General features: G+C 37.3%; 3 protein-coding genes across 6 annotated transcripts; all 3 read right to left on the reverse strand.

The window, feature by feature from the left end:
• Nucleotides 1–624: 624 nt before the first annotated feature.
• LOC112201061 (meiosis-specific protein ASY1) lies at nt 625–6,485 on the reverse strand. Of its 3 annotated transcripts, none has more exons than XM_040518395.1 (22): nt 6,025–6,485; nt 5,320–5,376; nt 4,989–5,085; nt 4,828–4,860; nt 4,607–4,699; nt 4,228–4,354; nt 4,063–4,132; nt 3,895–3,936; nt 3,662–3,790; nt 3,455–3,568; nt 3,320–3,362; nt 3,159–3,221; nt 2,834–2,964; nt 2,657–2,669; nt 2,488–2,564; nt 2,296–2,397; nt 1,900–2,050; nt 1,730–1,806; nt 1,598–1,655; nt 1,316–1,482; nt 1,067–1,207; nt 625–965 (listed from the first exon to the last, which is right to left on the reverse strand). In XM_040518395.1, exons 1-22 carry the CDS (start codon nt 6,193–6,195, stop codon nt 912–914), a joined length of 2,010 nt encoding a protein of 669 aa, XP_040374329.1. In that variant the 5' UTR covers nt 6,196–6,485; the 3' UTR covers nt 625–911. The 3 variants fall into 3 exon arrangements, with proteins under 3 accessions (XP_040374329.1, XP_040374328.1, XP_024197832.1); XM_040518394.1 differs by having other exon boundaries at nt 4,828–4,896; XM_024342064.2 differs by lacking the exon at nt 6,025–6,485 and adding an exon at nt 5,500–5,600 and having other exon boundaries at nt 4,828–4,896.
• Nucleotides 6,486–6,622: 137 nt separating this feature from the next.
• LOC112200635 (CTD small phosphatase-like protein 2) lies at nt 6,623–11,903 on the reverse strand. 2 transcript variants are annotated; one of them, XM_024341656.2, is made up of 8 exons: nt 11,387–11,903; nt 10,550–10,738; nt 9,453–9,586; nt 9,282–9,378; nt 8,958–9,137; nt 8,585–8,860; nt 7,643–7,980; nt 6,623–7,155 (listed from the first exon to the last, which is right to left on the reverse strand). In XM_024341656.2, the coding sequence occupies exons 2-8, from the start codon at nt 10,704–10,706 to the stop codon at nt 6,937–6,939; spliced, it is 1,401 nt and encodes a 466-aa protein (XP_024197424.1). In that variant the 5' UTR covers nt 10,707–10,738; nt 11,387–11,903; the 3' UTR covers nt 6,623–6,936. The 2 variants fall into 2 exon arrangements, with proteins under 2 accessions (XP_024197424.1, XP_024197425.1); XM_024341657.2 differs by having other exon boundaries at nt 8,997–9,137; nt 11,387–11,902.
• A 5,857-nt stretch (nt 11,904–17,760) lies between these two features.
• Nucleotides 17,761–20,584, reverse strand: LOC112200137 (cytochrome P450 78A5). The gene is made up of 2 exons (XM_024341151.2): nt 19,579–20,584; nt 17,761–18,580 (listed from the first exon to the last, which is right to left on the reverse strand). The coding sequence occupies exons 1-2, from the start codon at nt 20,524–20,526 to the stop codon at nt 17,969–17,971; spliced, it is 1,560 nt and encodes a 519-aa protein (XP_024196919.1). The 5' UTR covers nt 20,527–20,584; the 3' UTR covers nt 17,761–17,968.
• Between the last annotated feature and the right edge of the window lie 4,149 nt (nt 20,585–24,733).

The following is a 24,733-nucleotide window of genomic DNA, read 5'->3' on the forward strand; positions in this document are numbered from 1 at the left end:
TAGAAACTAGACATCTGGAGATTTCCATCAATATAAAGATCAACATCTGGCTCATTGTGAGCTGGTCTCAGTGATCTGTCGAAGTTGATTGATCTGCACAGGCAGATTTGCCGATTTTGCTTTTCAATCCCTTTTTTACTTCTTTTCTCCTTCTTTGCTCCAAGATACCTATAAAACAAATAAACAACGTAAATAACTAGAAAATATACTAAACTAACAAAGAAAGTATAGAGATTAACGTTATTAATATCACATAATTATGCTCCTATCATATACCAATGGATGTCTTGCAAAGTCGCCGTTCCCGCCGAGCCCAATGTCACATGAGCAGAGTCCGAAGGGTTGAGAGCGGCCATGAGAGCAGTAGAATCCGACATGAGATCTAGGTTGAAAGTTTGGGTATTTTATCAAAGAAAAGTTTCAATGAGAAACCCTAGCAGAGAAGACGGCTAGGTCATATCCAAGTGATTGGAACATTGTTCCCAGTGCAAGGTACTCATTAATTGGCAAAACTAGGAAGTTATTATATATAAACCTTCTTATCCACAGAAATTTTTTTATTGAAGACGAGAAATGCACAAAGAAATATCAATTACATCTTAATCATAATGAAGAAAATAACCATATATAATCATGTGATTCATTTAATTGTGAAACTGGGCTGACCCTCCCGGACCTTCATATAGTTCCGCCACTGCTCATGGGTGTGAGACACAGGACTCACACAATCTGATGTTGGCTTCATTTCACTTCTTAACATTCGAGTTTCAACATCACTAATTTCAAATGCTTACAGCATGTTGTTATAATAGTCACCACAAAAGTGTACTAATCCAAGTTCTACTGGTAGTTAAACACTAGCAAAGAAAAGGCAGCCCATGGTAGGCGGCATTGGCAAATTCTGAAAATTTTCAGAGGGCTTGAGATTTCTGGCGCTTTGTGTACTGAAGAATAGGCTCCTTGACCTACAGAAGAGGGAAAAGATTGCATTTTCATTAGTCCTATTGCCTGTGATACAAATCAGAGCAAACCATTCTATCATGAGGAGGCTGAATCATATTCATACCATGCTTGTTTTCCTGGAACGCTTGTCTTGCGTCGACCTACTACTGCACATCACTCTCTCATCTTCATCACAGTGGTTTGTGTTGCAATTTGCTCTGTTTTCATCATTACCAGGTGCAAAACTCTCTCTTGAAATTTCTGGCTGCAAAGTTTCCACAAAACATTTATTAGTTTAGAGTTGAAACAGCTCAGTTGCAGGAGAAAACTAACACGAAATGGAAGTGTAGAAGCATAAGCACAAGACACTCACCTGAGCCCGGCTTGTGGGGGTGTTTCCATGCTCCTTTCTTATTGAAGTAGTGTGCTCACTCCTCATTGGACTCTGTTCATTTGAATTAGCCCTTATTCTCATGCGTGTCAGATCTGATCCAATGGAGTGGAGCGCACCGCATGTGGATGTGTCTCTGTAGTTACTAGCTAATAACAAAAGCATTTTGTAGGTGTAAGTATTAAGCCGGTAATGTAAAGAACCAGGTGAACCACTAGAGCCTTAAACACAGTTTTCCTGCATAAAAGAACTTCTGCTTCTTACCAATGGGATAAAAATCTTGATGATTTGACTTGCTTTGGGGCTCAATATTGTCCACATCCTGTTCATTTACAAAGTCAGAGAGCAGTATAGGATACATTTCAAAAAAGATTTGCAGAAAGTTTGTAGAAATACCATTGCATCATAATTCAAAGCTTTCTGGACTTCAATAAGCTTTTTCTTGGTAATATCAGAATGGAGCACACGCTTTCCTGGAATGAAAAGTAGTGAGGACATGATTTGATTATGCATAAGTAATAGCGTACAAAGCTTTTAAAATGGCTCAAACTGAACAGATTGCTCACCTAGCCTTCGATTTCCCTTGGCTTCAACCAAACCTTCTTGCACCATCTTATCAATCATCTTGCGCACAGTATTCTGATTTGCTTCTCCTCCAAGCTTGTTCTGAAGCTTCGCAATTGACACATACTGCATTGGAAGAACATGATAGAGTGCCTGCGATAGAAAACAATATCACCTGATATGATATTGTATAAAAAACACTCCCAACAATAAACTTGTCTCCTCCTAAGAGGAACATAATGCATTATCATCATTCAATATACAGACCGCGTGATCTTAATCTTAGGTTCACAGAAAAGTCATCAGACCATACAGATAATTGAGGAATTGGGAGTAAATTTTCAAAATGCTTGGACTTCATATACACATAAGTATGACAAGACAGGCATCACAATCACCTTCATGTACAAGTGATCATTGGCGTTTGGAGTTTTTTCACTATCAGGGACCACTTGACAGTCCATTTCTTTTTTTACCTTGATAAATTCAAGGTCAGACTTCTGCATTGTGAAAATTCAAAAGGACAATTAGTTTGACTTGAAAGCAAGAAACAATTGAAAGAAAATTGAAATACGACAAGAGGAAAAAACCTTCTTCCTGTTAATTGTGTAACTGTCCCCTCCAGTTTTTGATAGAACACCTTCAGCAACAAGCCTATCCATAATTTCTGCAGTCCAGCCAAAGCGAATCAAAATTTGTAAACCTCAAAAATAAGTAAAAAGAATGCAGCAGCAGGTATAAGTGCATTCTTCAGTTTACCTTCAGTCAGAACCTGCAAGTTATAATACAGAGATGGAGTCAATATGATATACATTAAGAATCATACCAATAGACTAAAGAACAGGAGAAAGCACAGCATGTTCTGTTAGCCAACTGTACCAACAGTCAGTTTTTGGCACAAATTCCAGCAGAGAATTTAACAGTTGAAATCCGTACCACTGAGATGTCTGGGAAATTCGAGAGAACATCAGTAACTTCAACATTGTCAAGATGGCGGCTACTGATCCAGTCCTTTATCCTAGAAAATTGCTGTTCATCTTCCTCTGGATCCTGAGTATCATCTGTAGCTGAATATTATAGAACAGATTGTTAGCCTAATACTACAGGAAAGTCGCAAAGGAAGGAGATGCAAAGTTTTAGGAAACAAAGCCCATAATTAGCTGATTAGTTAGCACAGATTCCAAGTTAAAGATTTCTTTTTCACTCTCATTTTTCATGTGCAGATTGATCAGCTAACTTAGACGTGTAATTGATTTATTACCTTCATCATCCATGCTGTTAACTTCCTGAGGTATGCTGTTGTCCTCCTGTGGTTGTCGCTTAGCTGTCAAGAAAACCATTGTTACTCCACAACAACTCAGACCAAAGCTCACAGGAAGTGGGAATTATAGTATAAGGATTATATAAATCTACAACTCTTACCTATGGGGGCAACTATATATCGATCCTCTTGTGATTGGTTAACCTAGAAATTATATACAAAGCATATCATCACTATCAGTGTTGCCAGCATAAGCCAAAGTAGATAGTTGATGAAACTCATAACATCAGTTTTACCTCACTGTCAGTTTCAGAAGAGTCATCCCTTTGCATGGAGTCAGCTCCTAAGCTCACTTCATCATCTTGATTATCATCATTTTCATCCTCACAGGGATCAAGCACGCTCTTTACCTGTATAAATACAAAGTAACACTAACTCAATCTGGCACAGGAAAAGGAGGATCTTAGCTTTTGCCATTCCAAAATAAAATCCTTATTCCTTACCTTGAGAGCTAAGACAAGATGCTTGCTGTTCACATTCCCGACCTCCAGTTTCAAAGGATTCTTTGTCCATGGGTTATGAGTTTCTTCTTCTGTGCAACATCTGAAGAATGGAGGCTCATAATCTACTGGCTGAAATGTCAGAAAACTCCGTGAGCATTTGGCACGCAAAGTCATTAGACAAACAAAGAGGAGTATCAATCAGCTGAATTATGAAAGCAATTAAAGAGGTATACCGTCACATCATCATAATATAGGAGTTTCATCAGTATGGTGCGCTGAAACAAACAAGAAATCACAAAATTGTAAATTGATTTACCAAAGCAACAAAGTCTTCTTGAACTTTGCATTAAGGCTAAAAACAAACACAGCTGTGTAGGAACTAAAACAAATTGTAGATGCACCTCTTCAGGCATCCTGTCCAGAGTTCTCATCAGTTGAACCAGTGTGCGGACCATTTTACAAGCAGAACTTCTGCACATTACCATAGTCCAACAGACTCAGAAATTGAGAACCAAACAACAAGAGATTAAGAATGAAATCTAGTACAACTTTGGACCAAAAGTCACCTCATCTGGTTGGGGGTAATTTCTGCTGTGGAGTCACACTTGAATGTTCCACCATGCTTCTTGTTTCCAGAGCGACTGATATTCATTGAAACCTCCTGCCTCTCGGAATTTGAGTAACTGAATGAAACTGCAGGTCAAGAGTAATATGAACAGATTAAATCTCTAAACAAGCATAAAACAGTTATCAGAGAAATTTTTATTCACACGCTAAATTCAACCAGCATGGAATCTGGTTCCTCACAGTCAATGGAATAGTACTTATTTAAATTATAGCGGTTAGTGAGAACAGTAAGTAGTATTAACAACAAATTGCCTCTTCTCATGTAGAATTGATCGAATCTTTTAAAGATGGAATTAAGTAGTTTGCTGTAAGCCTTACATGTGTATTCCTCTATCATCGGCCCTTCAACCTCTTCACACACACAGAACAAAAGCGTTTTCAGGTACTTCTTCTGCAAGGCGTCATATACACCTACGAATACATTAAAAGATTAACGGATTGATAGCCAAAAAAAAAAAAAAAAACCTAAAATCTCATAAAATGAAAGAAAATCAAAACAGGAAAGCTCATCCAAATCAATGTACTCAGGCTATTCATACCTTTCTCCATCCAATCAATAAGTCTGCGAGACTCTGCATCCATTGGCATTAGCTTTTTAATCTTCATCTCTTTTAAAGAAGCCAAAATTGCAATCAAAATCAACAACCGGCTTTTAAGTATGGCTAATAACAACGAAATCTAATTTACCAAGCAGATCTACCTAAAGCAGGAACAGATTTATCATTGAAATACTTCTCCGGAAAAAGGCCTCTGATGTAACTGATATTGAATATAGCGATGCGAAGCAGGTTCCTCGTCTAACATTCACAGCAAATAGTAGAGAATTCAGACTCAAATTCACAGAATCATAGCTCAATTCCTCACCGCAGTTACAGAAAACTTAACATCTAACAATAAATGATATGAATCTAGGGTTTCTTCAACCAAAATTCAATTCTAAAATTCAAAGGCCTAATCACTACGATCGGTGACTACAAACAACGACGAAGAGTTCTTTCACTACGATCTAAAAGCGAGCAATGGTTGCTTACCAGAAGAAGCGAATCCTGCTCGGTGATCTCCGCCTCCTTCAGTTTTTGTGCCACAACCTGTAAACAAAAATATGAACTAATAGTGAGATTAACAGTGAATTAAGCTCTGATAACCGGCCGTACGATCAGAACGACGAAGATCGCTAAGTATAAACAACTTTCTCAGAGATCTTAGCTCACCATTTTCACCGTTCTCAGAGAAAACTGAGAGAGAGAGAGAGAGAGCTCCGCGTTTGCTCAACGCTCAACGAAATTTTGAAATTGTAACGGAAGAAAAGGAAAAGTTTGAAATGATATAAATAAAGAAATGAGAAAGAAGGCGGGACGTGACGAAAATTTTTAGTGGTGGTAAAAGCTACTTCAAAATTTACCGAGCATGAGGAATGCGTGAGGGAGGGAGTCGGTTGGAGAAAAAAATCTAGCGGCTCCAGATTCAGCCACATCAGCCTCCAGTCAACGGTTCTTAGGATAACAGATGAGGACTCACGCGGATCGATGACCTGGCTTTTTGTAAATATGCATTTTTCTTTATTTTCTTATTGGCTTTTTATTACTTCTTCTGTTTGCACACTTTTTTTTTTTTTGCTGAAAACGATTTGGCTCATGACAATGATGACATTATGAACTCAGTATAGTGATATCTTGCTTGTTGGGTGAGAATCATACAATCTGATTTGGGATATGAAACACAGGTCAAAGACATACCGTTTCTCGACGTGGTTTTCGTCGAGAATCACTCACTCCGATTGATCCACTGATCCCGAAATCAACTTCCATGTACAAGTCGAGCAAGCCCCAGCTGTGCATGAGTAGGGCAACTCCGGCCCTGCATTTTTTCTTCATCATCGGGAGGAACCAAGTTGTTCTCCTCACCATTTGATCCGATCAGTTTACTTTGACGCCTTAGGGATGCTCCTCACAGAACCAAATGTATAAGAGGTCTTGTTAACAAAGATGAAGGACCTGTTGGCTTTGCAGTTCTAAATGAGACAAATGCATTTGAAGTGTTTATAGTGGTCTTGTGAAGCTCAGACGCTGTCTATTCTGACCTTCTGAGTCTTATTAGGATTTATATACAGTCAAGTTGCAAGTGGCACTAAGAATCTGGGGAGTGCCTCTTCAAAGTTTCGTGCGGAACGCAGAAACATCACCAAATTTACGTGGATCTAATTTTCATCAACAAATAAACAGACAAACTGAATCACATTTCACAGTGAAAGAATGTAGGCTTGGGCTTCCCAAAATGAGTAATGGGGAAAATGCCTTCTGTAAAAGAGGTTTGTGAAATTTGATAGAATAAAACTTGCCGCAACATTTATATCTACTTTTTTTTCTAAATTCCTCTTCTACCATCAAAGACAACAAAAACTGTCGGTTATTTTGACATACAGACTTGTACAACAAAGAACATTCTTATTTCTAACACTTAAAACAACATATATAAACCTTTAAATTATCAAGAACCTTATTTCTAAGCTGATTATCTGTCAGCAGTTTACCAGTCTCCCTTGTATCTGACCCGCGTAACTTCAACAAACAGAACACTGTTCCCAGTAGCAATAATCTAAAATTACAGGAAAACAGCTAAAAGAGATTTCAAACTGTAGAACTGGTCATTCACATTGGCACTAAAGAATCACCTCTATTTGAGTTTAGTGGATAATCAGCAGTAGCTATTTTCTCCCGGAGGTTGAATTTGTTTGCAATTAGCGGTCGAACATCTTCTACTCCAACCAAGCTTTCCAAAAAAGGAAGTAACAAAAGTAATTCTGTATCAGAACGATCATCAAACCAGCTCTCAATAGGTATTCCATTGTCCACTTGGAAACCAAATGCCTGGACAAAACCAAGGAACAAAACTGTTATACCTAACAACAACAAAATACTTTTGAGGACAATCATAACCCAGGTGTTTCCTCAATTCCTCCTGTGTTGTTCTATACATCCTTCACTTTGTGTAACTCGAAAATAGATAAATTTCAAGTGCATGACTAAGAACCCAGCTGTGCCACTAGAAATAGTCCAAGTGCATACTAATGATAATATTTTATATAGCATCATCAATTGCAGATGATCAAGCATCGACTGAAGAGGCTAACTTGATGAATTTCATCAGAGTAAAGAAAGCCTCATTACAATTATCACCATATATCAGAGGCTAATCCAATGCTCATTGATCCAATAGACAAACACACTCCAAAACTATGCCCTAAAAAATATCCACCGATATACTATATTCAAAAATCGTGTTTGAGTGTAAGGGTCGTGCATACATATAGTGAGACTATTATCTGAAGGATGGAGGGAGGTGGGAATAGTATACCTGTGGAGAGTTGTCGACTATGACAACACGTGCCAAATCACGGCCAAGAACCGACAAATCTTTGAGATAATTCCCCTCCACAAAAACACAGGAATCACGAAAAACACGATGGCGAAAAATCTTCCTCTTCGGATCCAGCACATTTAGAAGCTGCTCTGCATAGATACTTTGACTAGCTGTGAAGATAATGATCTCGAAAAGAAGCGAAACTCTGTCCAGAAAATCTCTGAGGTGAGGACGGCATCGAACATATACTGTATGCTCTTGTAGGTTAAAATTTACAGGAAATGTGAAGTCTGCATCATCACAAGGTTCTAGTGTGGAATGTACCAGAGTTTCTGCCAGATCAAAGCCACTTTCAGACACAAGACAAGACAATAATTCAATCTATACCCTCAACATGAAAATCAATAACTCAATCTTGTGTCATATAAAGATTTTAGCCGAGATGACCGAAATGAATGCTAATCTACTCAAAATAGACATTTGGCACTCCTTACCAGGAGTAAGGAGTACACAATTGAACTAAATATTAATCAGATTTTCCATCAGATACAAAAAGCTAAGAGAGGATGCTCCTTCTCTGGAGAAAAATAGAGTTTAACACTCTAGGAGTACATTGGTAAAAACAAACAATTTTTTTTGTGGTAAAAAATGAATGGAAAATAACTGAAAGTCTGAAGGTTCTCAATGTGTATCAGATTACCATCATAGTAAATGATCAAAGCAAAACAAGCTGCAAGGTAATTACTGTCTCTAGACACATCCAGACTATTTTGGCAGATCAGAAGGGTAAGAGAAAACTGAGTGAAACACCAAGTGACATATCAAGCTTTAGCTTCATGAACAATGAGATGACAGATTAAAAAAGAATCCCAAGTCAACAGCTGTGCAGATAATATTGTAAACCATAAAGAACACCGTAATTTTCATTATTCTCACCATCCAAGTCCAAAACAAGACTTGTAGGAGGACAACTTCGAGTCTGCTTAGGCAGCAGCAACGGCCGAAAAGTGGGGACAACTGAGGACAAGTCAGGTAAGTTCTTGATAAATAAGTAAGGATCAAAGTCATCAAATTCCTCGCTCTCATCATCATCCACGTACAAATCAGTTGACATAGGTTCCTGACCATGCTCATCTAAACATTCCAACTTGGAATTTTTCATGGCAAGATATATGGCTGAGACTTCAGAAGAAATATTGGTTGCCTCCACAACTGCATGACAAAAAGAATACTCATTACTTGTACCATGTATCTCATATTTCTGTGCATTCAATTCCGCTCAATGTATGTGTATTTGATTACATATTACCAGGACATGTTATAGTTACAGAAGATAATGAGGTCTCACAGTAGTTGTTCTCGTCTCGAACAGTGGACTCAGATGTCTCTTGGCCAACATAACCATGGTGTGCATCATCGGGTGAGTACTTTATTTCCATCTCTTTATGGAAATTGTGATCTCCATTTTGAAAGAATTTAACAAAATCAACTGAATAAAATGAAAAAGAATAAGGTCACACACAATCCTGAAACAATCACAGGGGTATTGATGAGATCTTTTTAACCATTGAAAGAAATACCACTACATAAACATAAGAACCAGTGAAGAAAGGTATGTTCAAATTTCATCTACCTCCATTGGCAGATTCTCCACCAGCATGTTTCGGTATGTGAAAGGCAGGAGAAAATATAGTTCCCAGAACGCAACCAGCAGCACCCTCCTCACAACCCTGCATTAGATTTGAAAAATTCACACAAATGCTCAAACAAAGTTCTAATTCTTCTTTTACAGTTAGATAATTACCTTATTCTCTTTGCAATCATCACTTAAAGCATCATGCCCCAAACAAGCCTCGGCAGTCTCATTAAGCAGCAAGTCATAATTTGTACTTAACGTGCTTGCAGTAACAGGCTCCTCATTCTTCTTATGAGTCCCACCTGAAAGTTGTTACGGGAAGATGACAATTTAAATCAGCACTGGGAAATGTGATATCATAATTAATGTCTAATTCTTAATTGATGACCTTTTACGGTTGTGGATGCAAAATTCAATAGTATCAGAAAGTAAGTGAAACAACATCATGTAAGAGGATATTTATACCAATAGAACCTCAAAATAATAAACAAAACGAAAAGACCTCTTATAATTGCCAATATTGAAACTATCATACTCAGTGGAGCATGACCTAAGGCAGGTCATGTCCAATGAGAACAGTCACCCCAGCATGTTTTTTTTTTTTTTGGGCCTTACGTGATAACAATTACCCAACTAACGGTCACTGCTCCTAGTATTCACCAATGACCAACCCCACTTCAAGAAAGCCTAGTAAAACTAGACAAGACCGAAGCTTTAAATTTCCTTTGCAAAGTTTTCTTCTATAAAATACTTGGCAAGTGTTCCAAATCCCCAAACTTCACAAATACAAACAGCTGGAGCTCTTTGAACTTGGAAAACCAAGAAGGAACAAACTGAACCATTTTACTTCTACTTTCATTCATGGTATCTAATGACAAAAATCGAGTTTTCAAAAATATAAAATTTCATTGAGACAAATGTACATATATTTTCTCAAGTTACAATTAATTCAATTCCCAAATTTTTTTACTTATCAGTCCTAATCCTTTAAATCCCCAATGAGTTAATCCTGAGTCCACCAATGAGTATACAACCACTCTACACTGTATTAAAGTTGAAAGAAATGTGCTGGGATATTCACTCAGTATCAAACATGAGGTCTTTGCTAGAGAAAAAAGGTTGAGTAGGAGATCCACAAACAGAATGTTTGGGTGCACCACAACCTCAAAACTTTAATGGGTGCCACATTAGTATATATTGCATCCTACAAGAATGAAGACACTCTTCCAACTTTTTTCCTTAAAAATAGTGACAAGGCTACTTACCGAGTCTCTGCTTTCTGGATGAAGATGTAATCATATCTGTAACTTTGGTATCCAATACTTTGACATTTTCATGTGTTTTCTTCTGAGCTCTTGTAACCTTGGGACTGGTATGCTCTCTAGAAGCAGTTCTTCCAGAACTTTTTTTCCTTGTTTGCATTTCAACCTTGAACAAACTTGATTTTGAGAAGTCTGCAAATTCCAACTTTGAGTTAGATCCAGTTACACAACCAAGCTTCCAATTTTCAACAATAGCATCCTATCTAGATTCCAAGAGTCAATGAAACTATATTGACCAATAAACTAATTATGAGCAAGAAAAATCATGACTGAAAACTTCGGACAACCCAAAGATTTAGCCTTTCAAGAATTTGCAAAAGTAAATGGCAAACACGAATACTTCATTGAGCAAGAAATGATGAAACGAAAAAGAGAACCCAAAATTAGTAACCAAAATGCCATTAAATCAAGCTCAATAACATGGGAAAAACCATTTTGTCGATATAATGTGCTCGACTAGTTCCCTCATTTGGGAAATAATAACCTCACAATGACCAATTACTAAGGTCCAACTCAAAACCCTAGAAACCCACTATCAAAAGCTGCAAGCTTAGGCCCCATAACCACATGAAATGAACTAACTTCACTTCAATTCTCAAGCACAGATCACCATTCCCCCCAAATTTGAACCACTCAAAACATCAAAACCATACAATTAACACACCCCTTGCTCTCCAAAACCCTAGAATCCAGCTCGAACAACCAAACCACTACCCCAGCAGCACCAGAACTTCAACTCATTCAAAACCAAAAGCAAGCATCAATTCCCACAATCCCTACCTGAACTGAAATCAAGCTGCCAAAATCCCAAACCCGAAGCAACGGGCACAGTTCCCGAAACAGGGGTGGTGAATCGGCGAATGGAGAGGCGAGAAAGATCGCGGCTTTGTGAAGCTGGAGCAGAAACGAAACCCTAATTTTGATGAAAGAAGGGGTTTTGGGGTTTGGGATTTGAGAGCGTTTTCCCTCCAAGGTGTGGTGGTGTGGAAAAGAGAGGGAAAAGTCAGGAGGGATCGAAATTTTTATTTTGTCTGAAGAAAAAAAAAGGATGACTCCCTAAATTTTCTCTGCAATTTTTAGAATTTATTTGCTGGAATTTTTAGGTGAATTCGTGATTTTCTCTTGCAGGGGATTCTACTGTGGGGGATGCGAGTGTGGATCGGCACTCGCGGTGGGATGACTGACAAGTGGTGGGTGTGGTATTTGGGCGGTGGTGATCGAGGGTTTGGGTTTGAAGTTGTGGGGGGTGAGAGTGGGTGAGGTACTGGTGGAGTGCTTTTCTTCCACTCTTGCTCAAATTTTGGAAAGGGGAATCATTTTGCTGATGGAGATTTTGTCTTATTTTCATTTAGAGAGGTGCTTCTTTTTCTGGGAATCTTGAACTTGCCTCTCACTTTTTGGATATTCAACTGTGGCCCTGTAGTTTTCCTTTTCCTTTGGCCTTCATAGGAAAGAGCATGTTTAATTAGGAGTTGATCACACTTTGATTTCGTTGTGTTGGAGAAATTTTTTTTTAAAGGGGTTTGGAATCAAGTTTAAATAGGAGGTTCAACCCCACGTTCGGCCTGTATGATTATTATTTATTATAGATACACTAGGCATCGAGGGAAACATAAAACCTGAATCCCTAGTCACAGAATACAACTTATAGAAATTCTCGTAGAGTAAATTATAAATAATAGAATGAGTCTCCTCTAACCATACATCATCATAGTGAATAAAGGAGATTAGGTCATCACACTTGTTGTTTCATGAGAACTAAAACAAAATGAATAAAACGTGAAACTGAAGCCTTATTTAAGTGAAGTACCTACAGTCTAAGTTCTAACTCAATCAACATAGTAACAAACATAATAAATGTATTATGAGTGTTCATCTTTTAGAAAAAAATAATAAATGTAATTGGTATATTTATATTTTTCAAATAATAATGTGTGGGGTGTTGAATTTGTTCAAATAAATTAAAGCGGGAAGTTAAACATACAAAGAGTTTAACTCCTAATTTGATGGATAAATTAGTAAGCGCTTCTTATTGTTCATGAATAAGTACATGAGTTGTGAGCACACTCTTAATTCTCTCGTATATAGGGATGTTGATGTATTCCTTAATCGATTATTTGTAGTTTTAGCGAGCAATACTCTCTTATTTAGTATTTATCATATGGGGTCTAATCTTAAAACGACTGATCAACTTTTGATGAACTTCATCATTGCTAATCAGAATACTCATGCTCACGAACAATAAACTATCAAATACTTAATATTCAACTTCTTGATGTATTTCAATTTACTGTCATCCTAATTTAAATTTAAAATTAGAGACTATAAACTTACACGTAATATTCATAGCAAGTCCGAAGTATAGTTAGAATTTAGAAACTAGGACTACTTAAGTGATAATACCGCATTAAATATCAAAAGTTACGAGCAAAATAATCCGAGTAGGACCAATTAGAAAAGAATGAAAAGAAAGCCCACGGCAAACTAAAGCTAAAGTACAATTAAGCCATATATTTCGGGTGGGTTGTTTAAATTTCAAAAGTTTGAGGGACTGTTGCAAAAACATAATTACGTTTGAAATAATTCCTCGTTGAGAGAATCTTTTTGAAATTTTGAAAATTGAACCAGCCCCTCTCTCACATCCGCACTTATCCTAAAATAAAATGCCCACTTTCATGTTTGGGCCAACTGACCCGTCGTAGTAAATCGGGTTTCTGTTCAGTACGCCCACACCAACACTCAATTGTGGGTTGAACATGATTTTTTCTTTCCTTCAAGTTTTGCTTATGATGTTTAATAAAGTGATTTGGGAATAATAGAGGCCCAAACCTTTCCGGCTGCCCAGGGCGTGTTCCAATCAAGGTTCAAAATTTTGGTTGTTATTTACAAAATTTTTGATGAAAATTCAGGTGTTTATGGAAATATCGTTAAATATAGGTACGCAAATGCTAGTGTTAAATATACTCGTCTGCAATCACATGCTCTGCATGTGTATGAAAAATTTTCGTTGTTAAAAAAAAAAAATAGAAAAGTGAGTAGTTATTGCAGAAGAAATAGATTTAGACCCCGTTTGGGATTGCTTGGCTTTAAAAAAAATCAGTTTTTTTCAAAATTTTAGATTTTTTTGTGTTTAGTAAATAAATAAAAAGCAGCTTTAATTTAAAGTTATAGGTCACTGACATCAGATTTTAGAAGCAGCCTAGAGGTTGCTTTTAGAAGCTGTTGTAGATCAAAACACACTCTGCAATTGTTTTATGTACTGACAGCACTTTTAAAAATATTATTTACCAAACACGAAACTATTTTAATTCACAGCTGATTATTCTCACAACACAGCAGCAGCAGTTTATTTTAAAAGTTACAGCAATCCCAAACTAGCCCTTTGTGGTAGTTATTGCAGAGAGAAAATAGTTGAAGAGAAAAGTGGGGGTTGTGGATCCTTTTTTTTTTTCTTAATAAAAATCTATTTTATAATTGTCCTATTTATCTTTGGGATTTAATTTATTCTCAAAGTTTTTTAATCTTTCATGGTTAAATTTGTCAAAATTTTCAGTTTTGGCTAACAAAGCCTCTTCTCTTATTATTTTTTTTAATAGGATTTGATATTATTAGAAATCAAAGGAGTTCATGACAATTATAAATGAGATTATTCAACAAAACATTATTAAAAATATTGTTATTTTGAGTGGGCATATCTCTCGAGTTTTGGACCAAAGAGATAAACTTCAAAATGTAACAATGCCGGTCATGATAGTTGGAATTTCTTTGAAAATAATGGAATTTTTGTAATTTTCCTTTATGTATATTTAATTATGTTCAATATCTATACTATTATTAAGAGAAGAGGAATTCTCAACATGAACAGGGCAATAGATAATAATATCTATGGAGCAGGGAAACCCTAGAGCCTAAAGCGGCGGCAGACAACCCTCTTTGGGTTTTTCTCTGATCTCCGTCTGAACTAGCAACACCACGGCTTCTCGTTGTGGGTGTTAGGCTATCATCATCGAGCACTGGTGGTGGGTGTCGGGATTTCTCCGATCTGGCGGTAGAGTTCTATTGGTTTTCTTCTCACTTTGTTGGGATCGTTGAGGCAATACAGGGTGAGGGAGAGGCTAGACGATCATTGACCGATTACGATTACGATTGAGACAAAGCATATCTGTTAGGGTTGCCTTTGATCTCAGTGGAGTGACGACGTTGTTGGGCTGCAGCAGAGTTGAGGTCAGACTGTACAAGCCGATATTCTATCGAGTTTTGTCCTGTAAGGCTTGTTAAAGAAAGATAGTGACGACTTGCCTGGTTTTGGTAGTCACTGACCGAGGAGAGATGGTGTGGTGGAAAGGCAAGCCGCCAGATGATCTGTGGCAAGCGGCGATGGCCTTGCAGCGTGATTGGGCTTCTATTTACTTAGCTTAGGTTTGGGCTTGGGTCGTTAGGCCAGGGTTCAACTTGAGTCAACAAATTTAAGAGAGCAAGAAGACCAACCTGTTGCCGAGGTTGTTAGTTGCTGAGGGGACTGAAGGTGGTACTACCTCCAACCCAAAGGGGAAGGAGAAGGTGCTTTCCTAGATCTCTATGGTGCCTAGATATCTGGATGCAAGTCTTTTAAAGTAGGAATTTTCTCTATGGGTTTTTCTAAGATGTTTCTAGTCTTTAGTTTGTACCACAATTGAGTGTTGGCAGATTAGGCTAGATGATTGATTTTTCCTTAAGAAGTGAGTTATTCTTGCTTAGTTAGGCTTGCTCTCCAGCGAGCGTCCCTTTAGACTTTAATGAGTTTAGTATAGACTTAGATAAGATATCTGGTGTTTGTACCAGGTTTCTTGTGTAAATACTTGTTAGACTCTGGCCCGATACAAATAATTTTCTTTTAAAAGAAAACAAATTTCCATATATTGCCACACTAACGCACACTAATAAAATTTATAGAATGGATATTTAAAGTAAAATAAGACTACAAGACTGAGGTAATACTATTTGAGCCACTTGCTTATAAGTAGATCATGTACTTTATCTTAATAAGCTCCATGCCACGCGCGCATGCATGGTTAGTTTGGATCCTTATAAATAGTTCCTTACACATTGGAAATCAACTTGAGCAGTATAATTTGTTCAATGGATCCATTCTTATATAACTTATATATAAAGGCTTTTGCATGCTATTATAACTTATATTCTTATATACACCTTTTTAAGTAATTAACGTTTACAATGAATCGACGATAGTAGTGTTATAGTGTTTGATCAAGTTACCTCGTAAAGCCAATGAGCTTATCATAAGGTGTTTTCCAATAAACCCTAATCAATTAAATGATTAGATTGAATCACTGTGATATTGGTTTAGAATTCTAAATATATTGAAAATTAAGAGAATAGACGAAATTAACTTAAAGAATCGAAAAAATGAAGTACAATATTTTCATTTTATATAAGCTATCCTATTAGTTTCTTTCTTTTTAATTACATACATACTTACATCACTTGCGCCACATCAATGCCGACCCCCGTTCCATAATCACCCTGACTCGCAAGAACTAGTTGGATTTTTAACATAAACTGTCTGTGAAGTTTCTAGATCCAAGTCTTCTGTTAGATCTGTAACTCAGCTTTTCTTCTTGTCTTGCTGTGTTTGGGTCTTTTTAAGACCTCCTTGTAACCAAAAAAAAAAAAAAAAGACAGAGAATTAATAAACAAGTTAACTACATTGTATTCTTAAAAGCAAAAACCCTTAATTCTTTCGCTAGGAATTCAACTTTCAACATCAATCAAATATTGCAACGTGTACGGGGGTCCCAATTAAATTTGTGGAGCATTAAGATGAACAATATTAAGTATAAATATACAATGTTGTGCGTAAAGAAAGGTGTGTTAAAAGTGATTTGCCTTTGAAATTAAAGCCAAAGATTTGGATCTAACAAAGCCAAAACATTAGGACATGCTTAAAATATCTTCACAATTATGCACTAGTTTAAGGAATATGGTTGGTCCGCGAGACATATTCTCTTCATGTTTCTATCAAAAAAATGCAATGCACACAGAGAATTAAGAAATAGACATGCATTTTGCTCTAATCGAGCTAGATAACTATAGTTAATGGTTTACAACCGAGGTCGTCATCAATCCGTACCGAATCCAACAACTTCTAAACGAAAACAGAATGCCTTTGGGATTAAGATTAAAGACAGTGACACGAACCTAGAAATTTCCTTTCCATTTAGAGAAACTGCACTGTCTATAATCTTCTTATATATATTGCTGCAAAGTAAACTACAGTAGCGTCATGATCTATCATCCTATCGCCAGGTGCATGCTTTACATTATTAGTCACAAAGTTTGAGCCTGGGTTTTCTGGTGGTGGGTCAGTTTAAGCTAGCAGTTCCAACTGGTCCATCCTGATGATTACCGCCTTACCGGGTGCTATCTGCTTTAGTTTCTCGGAAATGACTGAGTGGAAGGTCGAAGGTGCTTCTTTGTTTCTCTAAAGTCTCTTTCTTAATATATCCATCATTCCACTATAAGTTGTTGGAAAACGATTTCGATGTAATCTCCTCTAGAGTTCTGTATATACATTAATACATATACCAATATAATTACTCATCACCTGCATTAATCATTTTTTGCATTCATGGCGCATGCAAAAACAAACCCAGAAATGGAAAATTATTCGACTTTTTGGTGACATAATTATTCAAAGCAGATTTTGTGATCTACCTTGTTTCAGCGAAAGAATATATATCTCCAAGTTGAAATTGACTTTACTAGCTAGCTGCGAAGTCATGCAGGTCCTTACGACTCTATCTCTAGGTATGAATCTAGGGTTTGTAGCTAGCTAGTGGTACTATGGCAACTTTGACTGGCCTGGAGACTGGAGTGATATATGATTTTCCATTTCATAAACACAAGATTCAGTGCGAAATCACTAATGGCCATTCTCCCTACGAACGAAATGATGATCAATATATTGATTTGTTCTTGAATAATAGTTCATCAAGTCATGCATGATAAATGTAGCCTTTAGTTTTTTAGTTTAGTGATATGTGGGAGAAGAGGTCTTATTTGAATGCTCAGATCTGGTTCTCGATAATAAAAATAAAATTCAGTGATATTTATCTTTGTGAAAGTGTTTCTAGCAATAGAACAAGATGACAAACTTGCATGCAGGAATTACAGAAACTGAACCAGCTTTCATATATTTAGTTAAAATAGCAACATTTTACAGATACATTATGCATGCAAACCACCTAGATCGATCTTCATAGTCACACTAGATATTGTACATATTTTTGCATATCTTAATATTCATCATGTCTTTGATTTCCTTATTCATTCATAATCGATCTCCTCACTGGCCAGCTAGCTTCATTGGCTTGTAAGGCCGCCACGCGGGATAACGCGGCAGACGAGTGGTTTCTTCATTTCCATAGAGAGCATTAAGCACTCCGAAAGGTCTACAGGCTCCGCCGGAAACCACTTGAATTGGTGCAAAAGCCTTGCAAGCCACAAGTGCACTGTAGCTAACCCTAGAGCTTTTCCCGGGCATACCCTACGGCCCGAACCAAAGGGCGCAAGCCTAAGGTCCGATCCCATTATCGACACATCTTCTTCAATGAACCGCTCAGGCTTGAAAGTCCAAGGGTCCTTCCAAATGGCCGGGTCATGGGTTATAGCCCACATGTTGACCATGGCCGTTGTGCCGGCCGGAACAAAGACCTTGTCGACGTGGACGTCATGCACGGCCAGACGAGCCCACGATAATAGTGGGCCCGGAGGGTGCACCCGGAGCACTTCCTTAACTATGGCCTGAAGATACGGCAGTTTCGAAAGGTCAGAATCCCTCACGTGCCTGTGATTCCCAACGATCGTATCAAGCTCTTCTTGTGCCTTGGCTTGGATGTCTTGGTGCAGGGCAATCCTTGCCATAATCCATTCAAGAAGTATAGCAACAGTGTCTGTCCCTCGAAATATCATTTCCTAAATAATGTAAACACCAAAGGGAAAAAAAATTAGACAAAAGGGTATAACTTGTGAACAGAAGTTCTTACGTTTGTACCACCACTTGGTTGATCCGAGCATATCAAAAATCCTATGCAAATAAATCTTAGTATATAAAACAGTATGAGCATGCCCACCACGAATTTTAAAGCAATCTTAAAGCCCCATGAAAAATTGATAATTAATTAGAGAGATTTTAGCACAAAGATCGAACTATGTAAAATATAAACATATATACATGTATAGGCTAGTGATCCAGCTGTCCTTGTCTATTTGTTTTTGTATGTATGCATTGATAACATTTATACCTTGATTCCCATATAGGACCATTACAGAATGATTTAAGGACAGTAGATATATAAGTATCTTTCCCCTTTTGCCAAAATTGGCAATCTCATTACTACATCTCAAAGTATTCATGACCAACATAGCAGATTGTGCTTGTCTAGTTGTCTAGCTATATCAATAAGTTGAACTTAATCAAATGGTAGAAAACTATGATTGAGCGAATATTCTGGTCAAATTCTAAGTAATCTACAGGCCATAACTTTGATTGAACATGCCTTTTCTTTTCTCTTTTTCTGCCGGGGTTGAATGCATATGAGTCAACAGTTTAGCTAGGGTTCTGTCAAAAGTCACTAGAATTATAGGGCAAAATATCTGAATCAATGATTGAACATGCAACATGAATAATAGCATCTGTCAAAAAAAAAAAGTGTCTGTTGATGTTAGTGAATATCACTGTAACTTTCTTATGCATAAACAGTCAATAATCAATAAGATTATTTGCACTAAGATTAATAATATATATATATATATATAAATTTTTTTTTTGCATAAACAATTGATAATCAATAAGATTATTAAGATTATCGATAGAAGATAAAATTAGATGATTATCTGATCGATAAATAAATATGAGAGTATAAGAAAAAAATGTGTAAGATAATATAAAACTGAAGGAAATATTCACTTACCCACAAAACAGCAACCAAGTCTGCATCACTTAATTGATCCTCCACAGACAAAGCTAGTAAAGCACTAAGAAAGTCACTCCGACCACTGAAATCTCCTGCTCTTTTTCTTTCCTCCACAATTTGACCCACCACACACTTAACCTTAGCCGCCAATTTGTGACACTTCCTCTTCACACCATGGAAGTCCAAGAACATCAGAGGAAAATAGTCCTCCAAATTAAACCTAGAAATTAAGTCATACCCTTCATTGACCATATCATGCAAAGTCAACGTCAAGTCAGTACTACCCTCCTTCTCTAACCCTAACCCAAAAACACTCTCAATTATGTTATTCAGGGAACCCTCCTGCAATATTCCTTTCACACCCACAAATCTCCTCTCCTCCATCTCCTCCTCCACTCTCACGGCCATTCTGTCCACCACGTGCTGCCTTAGCCCTTCCAGTCCGGCAATTCTCTTCGGCGAGAACATGTGGACTGCAGCTAACCTACGCAGGTGGCGCCAGTACGCCCCTGAAGGAGCAAACCCTATAGCGCGCTCGAACATTAGTGCTCGAGCGGATTGCTTAATAGGACGGTCGGAAAAGGAAGACCCTCCTAGGATTTGCTGAGCAGTCTCCGGGTGGCTGCTAATGATGACACGTGTACTGGTTCCTAGACTGTACACCATGAGTCTCTTTGCATCCAGCGAAGCTGCCATGCCGGCCAGTTTACGATGAGCAAGAGCGCTCATTTGGTCGGATATGGAACCCAATACAGGCCAACCCACTGGTCCCTGGAGTTTCAATGCATGGCGGTAACCTGACCATGCAGAGCCTCCGGGGACGAGGTAGTGGTTTAGGAGGAAGAGGAAGACATAGAAGAAGAATGAGAGGAGAGTGAGAGTGAGGGTAGAAGCTCCAAACCAAAAGAGTAGGATGGAGAGGTTGGCTATTATGAAGAGTTTCATAACTATTTCAAGTGTTTCGGGGGTGATAATCAATCGAGAAAAGCTTAGTAGAATTGCCTAGAAATGGAAATTTGTCTTGGAGATCTAATGTGGGGTGATATGTATATATAGTATTTGAAAAGCTATCTGGGTTAGTTTAACCAGGGTTAGCATACGCAAGCACACCTAATTGTATATGAATAATGTTACTCGTACAAAATTTTCATGATTTCGAGTCTTTTATATGGCATAGGTTATTATTACATGATCTGAAATCAAATAAATATCAGTTTTGACAAAGCAATATAACCAAAATTTATTAGAAGGTGGGTGCTCTGGGGCAGATTTATAGTTGTAATGTGACGGTGCCGTCATATTTTATAATTTCACAAAATCTATTATGGGGAAGAGATGGAGAGAGATGGAGGGATAGCAATATCACCTAGTATTTATATCTCCATCAGGCCATCAAATCCACATGGGTTTCACGTCGATTCATCGAACCACACAGTTTGGAAGTGCCGTGGAGCCGTGGTGTAGAACCTCAATATCAAAATCCCAATCATAATCCAAGACTTGTTTTGATGTTTTTTTTTTTTTTTTTTTTTCTTTCCCTGTTGGAATAGGGGGCATAGGGCAATGTATGTTGGTACCAGACAGCTCTTTTTTTCTTGTGTGTCCATTTTCTACCACTACGAGTTTTGTTTTTCGATGGAAGTTCCATCCAATTCGAGTTTCACGCAAGTTAGTATTATATTTACATACGGGACCATCTGAAAGCGAACACCACCAACCCGGATTAATAACGGTGGCCTTTCGAATAGTGGAAAACCACCCTTTGGGGGCGACAATCTGAAGTTGCCACCAGCAATGCAGAGTTTCGAAAAATAGCTGCCTCTTTCAAACGGGCCTTGGAAAATGGAAATGGATGTATTATATATAATACTTGTTTACAACGTTCTAACGCACCATGATTTTCTTTAGGAAAAAATTCATTTTAACCCCCTAAACTTTTGGGCTAAAATTAGTATGGTCCTTAATATTTTTTTTATTTTTTTTTTAATTTTAAATCAGGCTGATCCTTATACTCTCAAATAGGGTTGTCAATGGGTCGTGTCGGGTTGGGTTCGTGACGGGTTAAGGTATTTGTCATGTCGCAAGATACAAACCCAAACCCAGCTCATTTAATAATCGTGTCAAAAATCTAAACCCAAACCCAACCTATTCATTAAACGGGTTACCCATTTCCAACCCGCTTAACCCATTTAACAAATAGGTCATGTCGTGTTAGACAAAATGACCCATTTAAGGGTTAACAATGCGACCCATTTAACTAAAAAAATGCATAAATTGATTAAATTCACTAAAAACTCCACAAGACGAATAATATAAATAATTATATATATTCATAAATAATTAAATCCAATAATTATAAAGCAAAATATTTCAAATTGTCTAATCCTATGATCAAATACTCCCAACGTCCAAAATTTCGAGAAGAAGTATAACATAATCGGGTTATACGGGTTCACTTCGTGTTGGCGGGTTGACCCGTGGCCGACCCATTTATTAAATGGGTCATGGCGGGTTGACCCACGGCTGACCAGCTTTTTAATCGTGCGGGTTCAACCTGCTTTATTTCGTGCGGGTTTCGAGTCGTGTTATCGGGTCGTGTCGGAATTGACATCCCTACTCTCAAACAACATCATCCGAGTTTAGACAATTCTTAGGTTCACCCCTAGGGTGAACGAGCATATTCACTCCCATTGTCGATTAACATACTTCTACTTAATAAATTATAATCCAACGGTCCATATTTTAAATTAGCTTTTAAAGATCATCTTTGTAAAAAATCAATCTAATTGGAAATCGTTTAATTATCTAATTGAATCAAACAAATAGATGGTTCTAGCAACACTTACTACTATTATGATGAACCGTCCATGTATTTCATAGAAATGAATAACTAAAAAGTCTTCAATTTGATTGATTTTTTACAGAGCTAATTTTTATATTACGTTATACAACATGAATTGTTAGATTAGAAAATTATAAAGTTATTATGCGTTAATCGCAAGAGAGAGTGAATATACTCATTCACCCAAAGGGTAAACCTAAGAATTGTCCATCTAGAATTTGAATCCAGGTCCAAAAGTGAAGTCATCTGCTGAGTTGAAGCTGACAAGGGGCCCACACTTCAACTTTTTAATCCCTGAAGAGGGCAGAATGGACATTTTTAATTTAATATAATTTTTATTTTTTTAGGGAAAAAGTCACAAAAAGTACTCTAATTTAAAGTCATTCTACACTGTGGTACCTCATTTTCTAAATATATCACTTTGATACCTCAACATATTATTTATGCATAAGATTCATACACTCCGTTAATAACACCGTTAACTCAAGTGTTATGTAGCTTTTTGCTATGAGTATTTTCCTTAATTTATGTTTTTCCACCAAAAATTCCATGGGAGATGATCTAAAATTCCTTTCTTTTTGCTGAAAATAAATCTGAGGAAAATATTATATTTGGGTTTATGGAAGATCAATTTAGGTTATTGTACTGAAAATTTTGACTTATTGTTTTGATCCCAAGAAACATAATAATTAAAATGAGAAGAGGTGAGAGATTTATCGTTTTCAGCCTGCTAATTCACAAATAGAGAGTGATTTGGATAAGAGCAAATTGTCTGCTAGCTTTATTAATTGTTGATTCTATGTCATCTTATTTTAGCTCTTCAAATGTAATTTGTTGGGTAGATACTAGTTTTCTTTCAAGTTTAGGGTTTGAGTCTTTCCCTTTTTAATTGAAGAACTCTTCAGACAAAGAAGGAAAAATGCTTGTTCAATTCATTATACATAATCAATTTCAATACCAATCATAGCAGATTATCTCTAGTAGAGTTGTAGAAATTGCTTGAAACTTTTAGTATTTACGGTTGTTGTGGTTATTTGCTTACTCTTTAAATATAGATCCATGGTTATTTGGTTTCATCGGCAATGAAGAAAGATGTAGCAAGTGTTTTTGTTGTGTTTTTGTTTTTTAATAAAAATAAATATGAATTAATGGAGTGAGTTTTTATTAAATGGCAAATAACATGAGATTTTTGGTGGGAAAATATAAATTGACGAAAATACCCATAACAGAAAGCTACATGTCACTTGAGTTAACGGTATTATCAATGGCGTGTATGAATCTTATGCATAAATAATAAGTTGAGGTATCAAAGTGATATATTTAGAAGATGAGATACCAAAGTGTAGAATGACTTTAAGTTAGGGTACTGTTAGTGACGTTTTCCCTTTTTTTTTTTTTTTTTTTTTAACTCTCTCTCTCTCTCTCTCTCAAATCCAGACGAACAACACCAAAAATCTATTCCCGATTTGGAAACCCCATAATACATGGAAACTAATCGAATCGAAAACCAAATTGAATGTCAAAACAAAGAACTTAATCAAAATTGCAAAGCAAATCGAGCCATCTCTTCTATTTCAATGGTGCCGAAATCAGGAATTGAAATTAGCAATCTAGCCACTGAGATTAGCAATGTAGGCGTCCAAGGCTTTCAAGGTCTCCTCCTTCTACTCCTCCAATTTCCCCAAGGCCTCCTGCAACTCCGCTTCCACTTCTTCCTCCCCTCCGCCAGTTTCACCTCCACCTTCGCCTACGTCTCCTTCTTCATCTTTGACAGCGCCACCGGTATCTCCGCCCTCATGATCTCCATGCCCTGCTCCTCGAGTTGCTTCACCTCCATCGATCAATCAAAGCCTGAAATTCAGACCCAATTCCATCCCTATTTTTGCCCCATCGATCCAGCTCCGACCACCAAACCTCAGCCACCTTTCAACCCGATTGCCGCCATGACGCAGAGTCCCAAATCCAGTGCCATTAAACCAAACCTCATAATCAACCCGGTTGTTTGGTTTGTTAGGCTTAGAGGTCAAGAGCGAAAAGGGTTGAGGCAGTGTTTAAGGCCGAAATCAGAAGGGTTGAGATGAAAAGGGTTGACGTTTTCTGTTTTTTTATTTATTTAGAAATGTCTATTTTGTCCTCCTTGCAGGCCATGCTATTGGCTCCAAGCCTCCAACTTAGCATATAACATCATTTTTACTTTTTTAGACTCGGATTCAAATTTTAGACTTCGGTGATGTTGTTTGAGAGTACAAGGACTAGATTGAATGCCTGATTAAAAAAAAAGTTTGAGGACTAGACTGATTTTAGCACTAA

The sequence above is a fragment of the Rosa chinensis genome, chromosome 4 (assembly GCF_002994745.2).
Source record: "Rosa chinensis cultivar Old Blush chromosome 4, RchiOBHm-V2, whole genome shotgun sequence".
In the NCBI taxonomy this organism is placed as follows: Eukaryota; Viridiplantae; Streptophyta; class Magnoliopsida; order Rosales; family Rosaceae; genus Rosa; species Rosa chinensis.

Bases quoted from the DNA above. Each gene is read 5' to 3' on its own strand.
- LOC112201061 (XM_040518394.1), bottom strand. From the start codon at position 6,195: ATGGTGAGGAGAACAACTTGGTTCCTCCCGATGATGAAGAAAAAATGC. The intron at 2,051-2,295 runs GTGATTGTGATG...TTTCTATCGCAG, and splicing joins ATGATCACTTGTACATGAAG to GCACTCTATCATGTTCTTCC. The intron at 966-1,066 runs GTATGAATATGA...CCTCTTCTGTAG, and splicing joins GTTCCAGGAAAACAAGCATG to GTCAAGGAGCCTATTCTTCA.
- LOC112200635 (XM_024341656.2), bottom strand. From the start codon at position 10,706: ATGCAAACAAGGAAAAAAAGTTCTGGAAGAACTGCTTCTAGAGAGCAT. The intron at 9,138-9,281 runs GTAGATGAAATT...CATTTTATTCAG, and splicing joins TGGAGAATCTGCCAATGGAG to TTGATTTTGTTAAATTCTTT. The intron at 7,981-8,584 runs GTGAGAATAATG...TTGATCTGGCAG, and splicing joins TCTTGTTTTGGACTTGGATG to AAACTCTGGTACATTCCACA.
- LOC112200137 (XM_024341151.2), bottom strand. From the start codon at position 20,526: ATGAAACTCTTCATAATAGCCAACCTCTCCATCCTACTCTTTTGGTTT. The intron at 18,581-19,578 runs GTAAGTGAATAT...TACATTATTTAG, and splicing joins ACTTGGTTGCTGTTTTGTGG to GAAATGATATTTCGAGGGAC.